Source organism: Mesitornis unicolor, unplaced genomic scaffold (assembly GCF_000695765.1).
Source record: "Mesitornis unicolor isolate BGI_N332 unplaced genomic scaffold, ASM69576v1 scaffold8381, whole genome shotgun sequence".
Lineage (NCBI taxonomy): Eukaryota > Metazoa > Chordata > Aves > Mesitornithiformes > Mesitornithidae > Mesitornis > Mesitornis unicolor.
In genome coordinates, this window is record NW_010161641.1 from 39,571 (window position 1) to 52,382 (window position 12,812).

Genomic DNA, 12,812 nt, shown 5'->3' on the forward strand with positions numbered 1-12,812 from the left:
TCGGCTGGAAAGGCGGCGAGGAGCCGTGCTTTATAATGGGTGGGAGGCGGGAGGGCTGGGAGGGGGACCCGGCATCGCTCCAGCCTCCAACCAACCAAAAGCTGCTCCGGCAGCACCCGCGAAGATAACGGCTTAGGTAGGCTGCTTTTGTGCTGGGAAGGGAGGGGGAGTGGGAGGCCCAGGCTTGTCCTTGAGCATCACAGTCATAACGGCTTCCTCGATAACAGGAAAAAACAGGCTCGTTTCCACCGACGCGCAGAGCTCGCTGAGTAACCGCTGGCAGGCGGGGACGTAGATGGGGAGAGTGAGAGGGACAGGACAGACGCTATAATGCAGGGCAATTCGTCAGCTCTGTCCTGCTGCCCGAAGACTTCCAATCCTCCCAGCGCTGCAAGGTGGTTGAAGCCAAGGATGCCCATCCCCAGCAGAACCAGATGTTTTGCAGCATCCAGGGGGCAGATGCAAAGCCTGGGCGTCCGGGGCAGAGCAGTGCATCCCCCTGGCACTGCAGGTAGAGCAGAAGAGGGTAACAATTTCATGTCCACCAAAAATGACACTCACTGCCAGTCCACAGGGACAATAAATTGGGGCCGGTGTCTGCCCCCCCATGCTGGCAGAAGTTGCACTTCTTCATCACAAATTCCCTGCTGAGTCTGTGGTGGGACAAGAGAAGGGGAGGGGATGCACATGCAAGAAAGCCTGAGCAAAGCGTGGGACAGCCTCTGATAAAGGTGGCTCCTAATGGGAACTGAGGGTGGAAAGAGGAGACTAAAAGCAGGAGAGAGGTTGGACACTGGAGGGATAGGACTGAACCAGTAAAACAGAAGGATGAAGAGAAAGAGGTTCACTGTGCACCAGTGAACCCCAAGGTCTGGTGCAACAAGCAGAGAGCTCCATGACAACCAACAGTGATTTGTTGATTGTGGTTTTTTTTTCTCACTTGAATAAACAAGTTTAAGACTTCTTGGTTAGCAGATATTCAGCTACAGATACATGTTTGGAGCTGCAGAAAGCCCTTGTTCCTGTCTTCCCTCTGCCTTAAAACCACAATCAAAGCTGTGATCCTTGCTGTGGATTTCAGGAAAGAAGGGGATGAGTAAGGGCAAGCGGGCTGTAAGATTGCCTTTACCTGTGCAAATGCTAAGAAGGTCTGTGCATGCCCACAGCATGGGCATCACTCAATCTAACACAGGTTTTGGAAGTGCTTTGGCCACATCAGCCTGATGCCCCAGCCCAACTTGCTGCCATACTGATATGGGTACGGGCTCCTGGTTCCCACAGGAGGGGGTCACACTCGGATATTTCAGCACTGGCCATGCACACATACCCTTAGCACTCACATCCAGGCTGTATCAGTTGGCCAACAGCAACAGTCACAGGTCTGGAGTGGCAATGGCCCTTATCCTCCATTACCTGCATATCCATCTCCTCCCCAGTTTTCTGCACCGGTGCAGCACTCAGCGATGCCCTGGCATTGTTTTGTCCCATCATTTTGGGGCATGCCTAGTGTTAAGCAGGACTTCATCTGTGTACATTTACCCTCTAAAACAGTGCTTAGGTGCTGCAGCCCATTCTCCCACCTACAGATTTGTAAAGTCATGAGATGCTGTAGCAACTCTCCCTAGTGCTTTGAGGCATCCCCTAAGCAGGTTACGCCAAGAGGAAAACCTCCAGGAGGCTGGGCATGTGTTATAGACATGCAGAGCTGAGTGGATGACTTCTGGCAACAAGTCCACGGTCCCCAAACAGCCACACAGCAAAAACACAGCTGGGACAGCAGTGCCGGCCCATGGGAAAGGAGCACTAGTGATGTGAGCCAGAGCAGAGAAATTCTGCACATCTCTGCCCTGGTGTGACAGCCCATTGAAACCTCCACTTGGCTTCAGCCCTCATCTCCCCACTGCTTTTCCTCATGGAAATAAAGTGCATTGTGCAATGGCGTGTGTGGTTTTTACCTGGTGCCCTCTGCAGTGCTTTTCGAAGCACTTGGCTCAGGTGAGGCAAGGCTGATTGATGGCAAGGCAGAAGTATGGAAATGCCTGCAGTGACAGCTTGGTTCCTGCAAGCCCCCATGGGAGGGAAAGACTTCTATAAACTCTCAGTGAGAGGGAAAAAGTCAATTAAAGGCTGTGTCTTCTTGGGCACCATGGTCGCTCAGACAGAAGATGCACAAAGCCATAGGAAATGCCATGCTCACGACTGAGTCCCACACTTGGGTGTTTGAAACCAGCACATGGCTGTGGGACACGCCGCAGAGCCAGTGGCGGGAATGGGATCTGGCTGTCCTGGCCTTGGCAGGGAGGGCATTGCCAGGACAGATCCTCCACCTGCTCAGCCGTGGCCACCGGAACCCCACACAAAACACTGGCCTCCTGCAAAAACCCACTGGCCGGCAGCTCTGCTCCCCTGGGGCATCGTTTCTGACTCTTCCCTTTGCTGGGGTGGGAGATGCTGTTCAACAACGGGCAACTCACCAGCGCGGGCTGCAGCAGGCACAATATTTGCTGCTGTGGAGCTCCTCAGCAGGGTTATGCAATAGCCTCCGAGTCCAAATACGTATGTGTACTCAGATGTCTTTATGGAGCTCTATATCTAATTTAATTACGTGCTTCCTGTCTCATTTAGCTTAGCAGCCTCCCGCGGCTCCAGCTCGCTTGTCTGTATTATCAGTCCTTGTTTTGGAACACAAAAAAAACCTCATCTGTGTCGCAACGCCTGGGGCCGCGCTCCTTTCCTGTAACCGTGCCACAGCCTTGCCGACATGAAGCCCACCTCCCATCCATGGGGACTGACCCTCTCAGGGTTTTATTTCCGCTGGAGAGGTCCCAGTGGCTCAGGCAGGGTGCACTGGGGGACCCTGCATGCTTAGGGTGGGAGATGGCTGGGCCATGGAGGTGCCCACAGTGGGAGAGCTGCAGCAGTAGCTGCCCTTTGCCAGCACAGCACTGGTGTCTGCAGGGGTACAGCTACTGGCTTCCTCATTGGAAGCAAAACACAAAGCCTTTCAGCCCCAGGTATTGATGCTGCTGTTTCTGGGTTAGCATTTGTGAAGCGCCAACAACCATGGCAAATAGGAAAATAAAGTTTTCGGCCCCAAAGCTACACAAATGAGGCAGATTATGGGGAATGAAGAAGGAAGAGGTGACAGGGTGGCAAGCATCCTTGCACATGTGCTCCAAAGCACAGCCAAGCTCAGAGGAGAGTTTATGGTACCATGGTTTGAGTGGAATAAGGAGGGGAGGATACAGAAATGGATAGGAAGGGGAGGCGGGGAGGAAGAGGAGAAGAGGAAGAGCAACAGTGAGCCATGCTGCTGGGGTCTCACTGCATCGCAGAACTCGTGGGCCAGGCAGTCTCACCAAGGAGCCCAACACTTGATTTTTCCTAAAGGGATGGGGAACCACAGAATTGGCAATCAGGAACGGCAAAACCTGAAGGCAGCACCGCGTGCCCTCTGCATTGCTTCAACAGAGGCTGCCGGAGTCCAACAAGTCCCCTGGATCTGTCTGCATGAAATCTGGTAGACGTCAAATGCAGAGGGGTAAAAGGGAGAGATGTAAAGGGTAAAAGACCCCGCTTGTACTGCACAACGACACTTGTCCCTCAGCAGCCTCTGTGTGATGGCCCTCACCGCAGCCCCTGAGGCTTTTAATTGATTCCCAACAGCAGCACATGCTGCCTTCGCATGAAGCACGGGAGGAAATAGCTGCTCTGGAAATTCATAGCAGTGCGGAAAGGAATTATTGAAATTAAAAAAAAAAAAAAATTAGAATTACAAATGAGCTGTTCGAGGGGCAGTTGTTATCCGCTCCGCTCACGTGCTCACTTTGCACAGCGCTGCAGCACATCTGCGTAGGGAGAAGTATCTGACAGCAGGTATTTTTAATCTTCTCTTTCTGTTCCTGGCACCTGCTCTTTAAAGCCACTGAACAGCAAAAGAAGAAGGAAAAAAAAAGACAACAAAGGCAATGGCTAAATATATCCTAACTAAGAGAGAGGCAGAGCAGCACTACTGCCTTCCTTGGATGGATGCAAATTGTTTTGGCTCAGAGACAGGCTTAGAGGGGAGAAGCAGCAGATGAAAAGGAAAAACAATAAAAGCAGGAAAGAGAATTAGGGCAAAAAAAAGGGAGATAGAAAGAAGACAGAGGGACTGAAAAATTCCACTGCAACCATTCCCAGAGAAAAACAAGCTAATTTAATTTCTCTTTTTAAATGAAGAAGCAACCTGCTACAAACCACATAGCAAACACTCACCTTTTGGCAGGGCTGTCAGCTGCACACCAGGCAAGGAGTGCCCTCACTGTGCCCAGGGCCTGGCCAGAACCAGGTCGTTGCCTTTCCTTGCTTGCCAGACCTGCTCAGGGGATGCTCTGCTTGGGCCCAGCCCTTCCTCACCAAGGTCCTTACTACAGATGGGCAGTAGCCATCCAATCTTCTTCTGACAACCAAACAATCCCCTCAGCTGCCCTCACTCTGATCTCTGCTCCCATAACGCCTCCCCTTCCCCTTTTAATACGCAGGATTGCCCCCAGCTGCTGCCCAACACTTCCCCAGCAAGTCCAAGCTCCTCCAGACTCCCTAAACTGGCCCTTGGGGCTCTGAGTTGCTCTGACTTCTCCAGCTCTCACTGCCCATCTCTAGCTCACACGCACCATATCCCCAGATGTGCCTTCCCTTGCCCACCAAGCCAACCCTTGCCTTTCCCATTCCTTGCTTGTTTGCCCCCATCCCCACTGCCAGCCCTTGCCCTGGGCTTTACCAGTGACTCTGTGCCTCTCCCCAGTTTGTCCCCCAAGGGTGGATCAAGCCAAGACCTTGATGTAAGCTGCCTGCTGGAGTCTGGGACTGCTTTTTATAGATGGAGAAAGCATTTGTTTGCTTTTCATGGCCTGATCAGGCTCGATCCATCAGCCCTGCTCCCTTTTCTGGGAGACCTTGCTTGTGCACCCCCCACTGCTGGTCCTGGTACTGAGAGTGGGCCCAGCACTTTTTACTTCTGGCAATAAGGCAGTGTGACCAGAACACTACCAGAGGAGCAGGTGGGAGTCATGCCACCTGTAGCACCGGGTCTGTGGGAAAGGCCGATGGCCCAGCGGTGTTTCCTTCGCCCTGGCCACTTCTGGCTGTGTGTCAGGGGGTTTAATGGGCTGATGAAGAGAGTTTGCTCCCCAGCCGTGGCCACTTCTCCCTGCAGGATGCGTACAGGGGCAGTACATCCTTCTCCAAGGACAACTGATCCTGATGCTGCTCGTGCTCAGGACCTTGGGTTTGGGGTGGGCAATCCATCACAGGCAGCAGCGGAGCGTGCCCAGGAAAGGACAGCAAAGCACTGGCACAAAGCTCTTCAGACTTATCTTCCTTGTAGCCTCCTAGATCCTACTGACAATATTTCTAACTCATCGCCCCAAACCGTACCTCTAGAGAGAGTGGGTCTAAATTGCTTCAACACAGGCGATTGACTGCTCAGAGTTAAGGCGTCCCTTTTTTGCTGCCACGTCCAGCATGTCTGCACCAGTGAAACCAGCACAGAGAAGGATGAGGGCAGTGTCAGAGAAGGCACAAGCTTCTCCCATCCTTTTCTCCTCATCAGTTCTGCTGGGAGACACCCCTCTATCCCCAGGCTTGCAGCTCCCACTCTCCTCTCCATGCTAGAAGATGTGATCGACTCGCACCTCAGACACTTGGGCACAGAGCGAGTAGCCTCAGGCTGGTTATTACCTCCTCGTGGTCTCTATATGGCACAGGTGAGTAGCACTGCACAACACAGGGACTCGACTTGGTGGGGATAGCATCGATGGCTGGACATCTGGTATGGCTGAGGAGCTTCTCCAGCCTCGCAGAGGGGAAGGTGAGCCTGGCAAATGGGAAGCTAATGAGGAGGGAAGGTCAAAGCCCACCTGAGCCCATGCCTGCCCCTGGGTGGGAAGGGATCAGACTGAACAGCCCAGGTATCCTGCCCAGACAGCTCCTGCTGTTATCTACCAGCACCAGCAGCACCCAGGCACTGTGGAGACAGCTACAGCATCAGGACATAATTAAAGTAAAAATGTGACATAGGGAAGGTTTTAAAAGAGCTGTTTTCTCTACTCAGGTACCTGTTGGCTCAGTTCTGAGTTCACTCAGAGCAGTAATGCCCTCCTAAATCTCTTCTGAGTCACTCACAAGGATGTTTCCCAAACAATAAGACATCTTTATTATTTATGACAACCTTATTCAGTACTTGGGTCTGGAGTTGGGTCCTCAAGGCCCCTTCCTGTTGGTAAGAATGGCCATCCCACCAAAGATGGAGGTGCCAGAGAGCTTAAGGGAAAAATCTGATCTATGTGTGTTTGGTTTGTGTTGCTTGTAGAGGAGGAGGAAGAGAGGTTATAGGAAGATGAGATACTTCAATCGTGGCTTTTAAGGAAGGGGGATCTACCCCAGGGAGTACTTGTACCCTGCTCTCTTCATTACCAGTAATCCCACAGAGGACTGCATAAGTAAACGCAACACAAGATGCTTCCTTCTCCTCATTGCTTTTTAGCTGGTGGCTGCGGGCACTGATAGAGCAACTTGAAAACATTTCTCTTAGGATAATGCAGTTATCTACGCTATAAATGCAAAGCTGAGCAGCTTCTCATCTGTCATGTTTCAGATCCGGCCTGAGGCACGCAGCGCATGATGCAAACTGGGAGTTGTGGGGCTACAGGACACAAGCTATTCACACCACAGCTGGTCCCCATGTCTCCCTGGTACACCAGGCCCCTCCAGAAGCAGGCACTGCCTTTTCTTCTCTGCCTTTTTTTTCCAGAAATGTGGTTTTTTTTCAGGAACAAGCTCATCCCCTTTTGCCACCTCCCTCCCATGCCCTCAGTCCCCTGAACTCCAGTTGAGTTTACTGCAGTCTCAAATTAGAGATACATCCCTCCAGTAAAACCAAGAGGAGGCACAGAGCAGAATGACTGACTTTACTGAGCAAACACAACACACACACACACACCTTTATTTACACTCTTCTTTTTTTTTTTTGGATCAGAAAGCCAAGAGGAAGCACAGCCGTGACCCTGCCGAAGCAGCCGGCTGCCCTCCCGCTTAGCCAGCCCCTGCCACAAGCACAGGGAGCGTGGCTGGAAGAAGATGACGTGACACTGGGGACAAGACGAGCCTCTGCACAGCCCAAGGGGTGCGTGGTAGAGAAAAGCATTCTGGTCTAGCAGCAAAATGTACTTTAATTCCAGTTCTGTGGCATAACGTGTCGATGCTGGAGAAAACACAGTACCAAGGAAGGAGACAACTGCAGCAGCCCCAGGAATGAAAGATAATGCAGAAATTACGTGTTTTCTTCTTACATAACGAGCAAGGAATAGCTACTAGCAGCTTTCTAGTGACAGTAGGGGAGGTATGTAGGATAGAGATAGCAAGACCAGAGACAAGTGTCTGGGGAAGTAAAAAGCGAAGAAGAGAGGAGGGTGCAATGGGGATGGAGGGTATGTGAACAGGAGGGCATGGGAGGAGGTTATGAGAGACCCAGGCTCAGAAATACAGGGACAAGCAGTGCTGGTGGAGAGGAAGGTTGGCATGGACAGGAGTGCTTCAGGGAGGCAACCATAAAGAGGAGGAACAGGGAAGTCCACTGGGCCAGGGCTGAGAAGGAGAGGGGTTTGAAGGGAGGAACCCCCAGGGTGGGAGAGCTTGCACTGATGGGTGAGAGGCACTCCAGGACTGGCATGAGGTATGCTTTGCTATTGCTCTGAATGCTGTAAACATTTTGGTTTTGTGTCTATTAGTGAACATTCAGTTCAGTTCAATACATGTGCTCTTAGGGGTAACTGGAAGCCTAGCAGAGTTTTATGTCTCTTATTACTAGTCAAACTTACACACGAAGCAAACACAACACTGGCTAAAATCTCATTTTATGTCATTTATGCCTAATTCTCCTATTTTAACATGCACATCTATGTCTCAGAAAAGCTTCTCTAGTAGGAGACACTAAATAACATACAAGTGAATTCACATGCACTCTCACCCACCCACACCCACAGACACACACACCGATTTCCCTCCCCTGCTTAGACCAGCAGGACTTTACCCTTCGCACCTTCCCAGTGTGGAGGGTAGGGACCCAGGGGTACATGAACAAGTCCCATAAAAGTGGTGGAAATCATCCCAAACCTTGCTGACGGGCTGGAGCAGGAGAAGCTCAAAGCAGATTCGCGTTCTGCATCTGTTTCTGGAGTTAACCACATCTGAAGCTTACAGAAAAGGCAATTTGGGAACTCTTCTTCCCTTTTGCTGTCAAAGGACTTGGGAGCTGACTGGGTATGTGCCAGCAAACACACAGAATGAAAACAGCTGAGCAAAATGATTTCTTTTTTTTTTCTCTCTTCATGTGATGGCACACTGTGACATTACTTGAAACAGGAGGAAGATTTTGGAGGTGTATGCTTGTGGGGGGGGGGGAAATGGGGTTTGTAAGTTATGAATATCCCTTCCACATCAGTAAGAGATGAATCAAAGATAGGATATTTGTCCTTGATGGGGATTAGTCATCACTCAATGCTTTCTGAAGCTTTGGCTCAGTCATTATTTCCTTAATCAGCCCCTGGTTAAAGGGGAAGAGCTATAAGCTGCCTATTTTAATTCACTTCAGACTGACATTTGGCATAAAAGAAGCAGCTGGTGCCAATTTCTTGTTTTAAAAAAAAAATAAATTACTTTAAATAACCAGTCTGCTTTCCTGCTATAGAGGCAAACTGTAAGAACAGCAACAAAAATAACCGTGATAGACTCAGACAATACTTCTGCTCCGCTCTGTGCTCCAGGATGTTTCCCGTGAAGGATATTATCTGGCATCGATTTAACGGGCAAAACAATTCTCCGACATCAGCCTGCATGAAGACAGCTCCTGTGACAACTGCAGCAAAGCCATCTCAGAGTGTGCCTGCTCAAAGCGATTCCCTGGGTTGATGGGGGAGGGAGGGAGCTTGGTTTTTTTCAAGGTGTTGGCCACTTTGAAGTTTTTTCGATGAATCCTGACATGAACTGAAAGGATGCCAGCACTGACACTGAGAGACGCTACCTCCTGGGCTTTCTGGAGTCATACTCCGAACAGGACCAGACTTTGTAGCCATCAGGGAAGCCTGGGAATTGTCCTCACTTCTGAGTTCCTGTTCCTCATTCCTCGACAAAAACATCTTGTCTCTGCTGTGTCCCCATCGCCAGGTTGTCCCTGTGACCCTCAGTGCCGTGGGTGGCTGCAGGACTCTGCCAAAAAGCCTTGGCTGGGACGTATCAGCTGGCACTAGAGGTCAGCATCCTCCAAGCCCACTCAGGAGGTGTTTTGGTGGCTTTCAGAGAGCTGCCACAAGGCTGTTAACATGTCCTTCTGCCTTCTCTTTAAAAGCAATGGCTACACAAGCCCGCTGCTGCCTCTCACATCCAGGGCAGCACTGGGATGCTTTTTGCATGTACAATCAGGAGGAGACTGAAAAGGAGGAAGGCAGGGCCAGACCAGGTGGCCTCCTTCCATCCCTTGCAGCGTGGCTTGTTTGATGCCACAGCATTGGGAAGCTGAGCTGCCATGTTGCAGTGGCTGGATCACCGGTTACCAAGCCATTTTGCAGTCTCGGTGACACTGGGTATAACTGACACCACAGGAAGGTAAACCACTTCAGCCAAAGAAACCTGTGCCCCTGAGAGATCCCTGTCCATCCTGTGTGATGTAGGTGTAGTAGGCACCTTTCTTGGAAAGCAGAGTTCTTCCAGCCCCTCCTCACAGTCAGTGGCTTTGCATCCTCCCTTGAGAGTGTTTCACCGCAATGTGGGATGCTTTGCCCTCCTCCTTTGCTCTCACCTATAGCAGGAGGGGGCTGTGCAGGTGATGTGACTGTTCCACTTGGTATAGCCCAGATACCACCAGGGACAGTCATTGGATGCCTGACTTTATATCCTTTGCTTCTGTCTGACTCCTTCCAGAGCATCGCACAAGTTTCCCCAGAGACCTGTCCCACCAGGACTCCTTTGCCAGGTACCTTGTCTGCCAAGAACAGCTGAACTCATGGCCAGTGGAGCCACTGCATGATGCAGACCCTTTGGATGAATCTGGGGCATTTTCCAGTGCCCACCTTTCACTGACCTTTTCCTACAAGCCAGCTGGAGAACTGTAGAGCCAACCAATAGGTACTGAGAAGCAGATTTCCCTACTGAACATAAATTTTGCACTTGCACTGTATTTAGACTTTAGGGTCTTAAAGACCACAGGAATACACCTCCAAAATAAACCAAGTATGTTTACCATCCCAATCTTAATCCTAAACCTATTTGTCCTAATGTCCTGCACAGCATCCTTGCAAAAAGCCTCGAAACTTGTTTCCTACCTAATGCATGGACAGTAACTTTTAATATCTAAGCAGGAGTTTTTTTATGTCATTTCAAACACGTTATGCTTAGCTTCAGAAATCAGTCTACCTTGTTTACACCACCTTACACCTTTATCACCAGCTCTCTGATGTATCAGACCTCCCCACCGTCCTCAGCTAGAGCAGATGTTTACAGCCTCTGATCTCTGGGTGACTGAGAGAAGGAAAGGATCCATGGTTTCACTTTCCAGGCTTCCATGAAACTAAGAAAAAATAAACCTCTGCTCTGTAGGCTTAAATCCACAGACAGGCTGTCTGCTTCTCCACTAGAAAATATTGCAAGAATCTGACAGCCGACAATCTGGAAGAGCAATGCCATGGAAATGTGGCCTTCAGATGGTCAGTACCCCTGCACAGCACAGAGGAGATGCTATACAACTGACATCTACACTGAGTCCTCTCCTGCATGCAGTTGGCCATCCAGGCTGTGGGAACAGGGCCAGAGCACCCTTCACATGCCCCTTCGCACCCAGATGCTCGTCCCATTCACTGCAGGCTTCCCTGGGTCCTGTTTTTAAGCAAGCACCACACAGCAGGGTCTGTGCCTTTAGTAGTTCTTTACGTGGCACTGAACCCACAGTGGATGATAGGCAGGTAACAACAACAGTCAATAATCAATAAATAACAAAAAAAAATCTAGGTGTGATTTTCATGTTACCTCTCCCTGCCGTGTGCTGGTCAGGTATGACATGAAAAAAAGCTATCTGCCATAGCAGGAAGGTCTTGTGCTTTTCTTACATCTTAGCATGGGGCAGATGGGACATTCCTCCTCTGGACTCATTCCCAAGATGCCACCAAGCCTGCTAATGTCGCTGGTGGCCAGGAACCTCTTTGTGTGGGGTTTTGGTATGGTGCCTAGCACAATGAAGCCTAAACGATGAGTGGGGTACTGAGGCTGAACTACAGTACAAATAAATAATATTAACAAAAAGCAATCATTCACACTAGAAGATTTGCCTGGCCAGGTCTAGCGAGAGCTTTTGGGATTACCTTCCTCATGGGAAAAACTCAGCTCCCTCACAGATGGAAAATAACTCCTAGACTCCACTTGAGGAAGATAAGGGACTGTGACAGGCTAGCAGCTGCTGTGCAACCAAAATGGAAAGGTGAGCCAAGTCTGCTGATGGTTTCCACTCTGGGAAGCAGCATCAATCATGTGCCTTTGCCTTCCCTCTCCCTCCTGATGGTCTCTGGATCCAGACCCCGGCAGCCAGTGTGGAAGAGGATGCTGTGGACTGGACTTGGCTCCACAAGTTTCAGAACTGCTCTCAGGGCCCCTCCAAACACAAGGGAGAGGTGAGAGCCAGGGAGATGGCTGGAGGGATGGGAAGGTGCAGTAGCAGTATTTACACACAGACCAGTGTAGTAATTCTAAAGGAAATCTGCCTGCCCAGCAGATGACCCTGTGACTAGAGAGGATTATGGGTTTGTGCTAGAGAGAGGCAACAAGTGCAGGATGCTACCGCTAACCAAGAAAAAGCACAGAAACTCAGAGAGTCCTAATACCGCGTCTGGATCACGCTCTGGAAGCCTCCTCTTCCCCTTCTCCCTCTTTTCTCATCCCCACTGCTTTTAACACCAAGAAAGTTTCACATTTAGACATGGGTTTTGGCTGCTGTGGGAAGCAGATGGTTTCTGAGGGCCCCATCGCTGCTCTAGCTGAGCCTCCTCTGGGTTTGAGACAGCAGGTCTGTGTAAATTTTGGATCTCAGGAACCTGGGGTAAGAGTCTTTCTCCATCAGGCTGTGCACCTTCCCCTGAGCTTGGTCAAAGCAAGAGAGGGAGGGCTCCTGCATGTTCCTTCTTGTCAGCTCCCGTGTCTGGAAGTCTATGTTCACCTGGGAAAAGTAGCAGAAGAGAGTTTGGTGCTAAGTGATCAGTTTACCTGCTTCAAACGGCCCATTTTGTCTCAGCTGTGGCTGTAAAAGCAGCAGCAGAACCAAGGTCCTACCCGCGTCCATGCCCCCCAGACACCATGAGGTTTAGTGATCCAGTGTTACAAATCCTGGCCCAGATTTGGAAAAGTTGAACTAGGTTTATATTGATCTGAGCACTTTGGAAATCAATTTACTTTTATTCATACTCTTAAGCACAGGTTTATGTAGCACATCTTCTAAAAATGCTGACTCAGCTTAACCTTGCTCCTGTCAACCAAAATTTCTCTAGTCCCTTTATTCTTCACTACAGGCCAAATATAAGGGTAAATGAACTTCCAGCTGGCTTTAAAGTATTATTACATTCTTATTAATTGTTTTTAAACTCTGCTGTTATAAAATAAATTGTTTCTTTTTTCCCATAGCAGCTTCATGTTACGCTATCTTGAGCAGGGACTTGAAAAAACAAACCACGCTCCTGCTATAACTGCTGTTTGTTTGCAAAGCCAACAACTTGCGTTTTCCTGGTTTCTTTCCC

General features: G+C 50.0%; 1 protein-coding gene across 1 annotated transcript in view; it reads right to left on the reverse strand.

The window, feature by feature from the left end:
* Positions 1–11,921: 11,921 nt before the first annotated feature.
* The window catches only part of RGS8 (regulator of G-protein signaling 8), a 14,863-nt gene continuing 13,972 nt past the window's right edge, over positions 11,922–12,812 (reverse strand). The window contains exon 6 of the mRNA XM_010193392.1: positions 11,922–12,238. Coding sequence (XP_010191694.1) covers positions 12,056–12,238 — 183 coding nt within the window. The 3' untranslated portion in view covers positions 11,922–12,055. The remainder of the gene's footprint in view (positions 12,239–12,812) is intronic.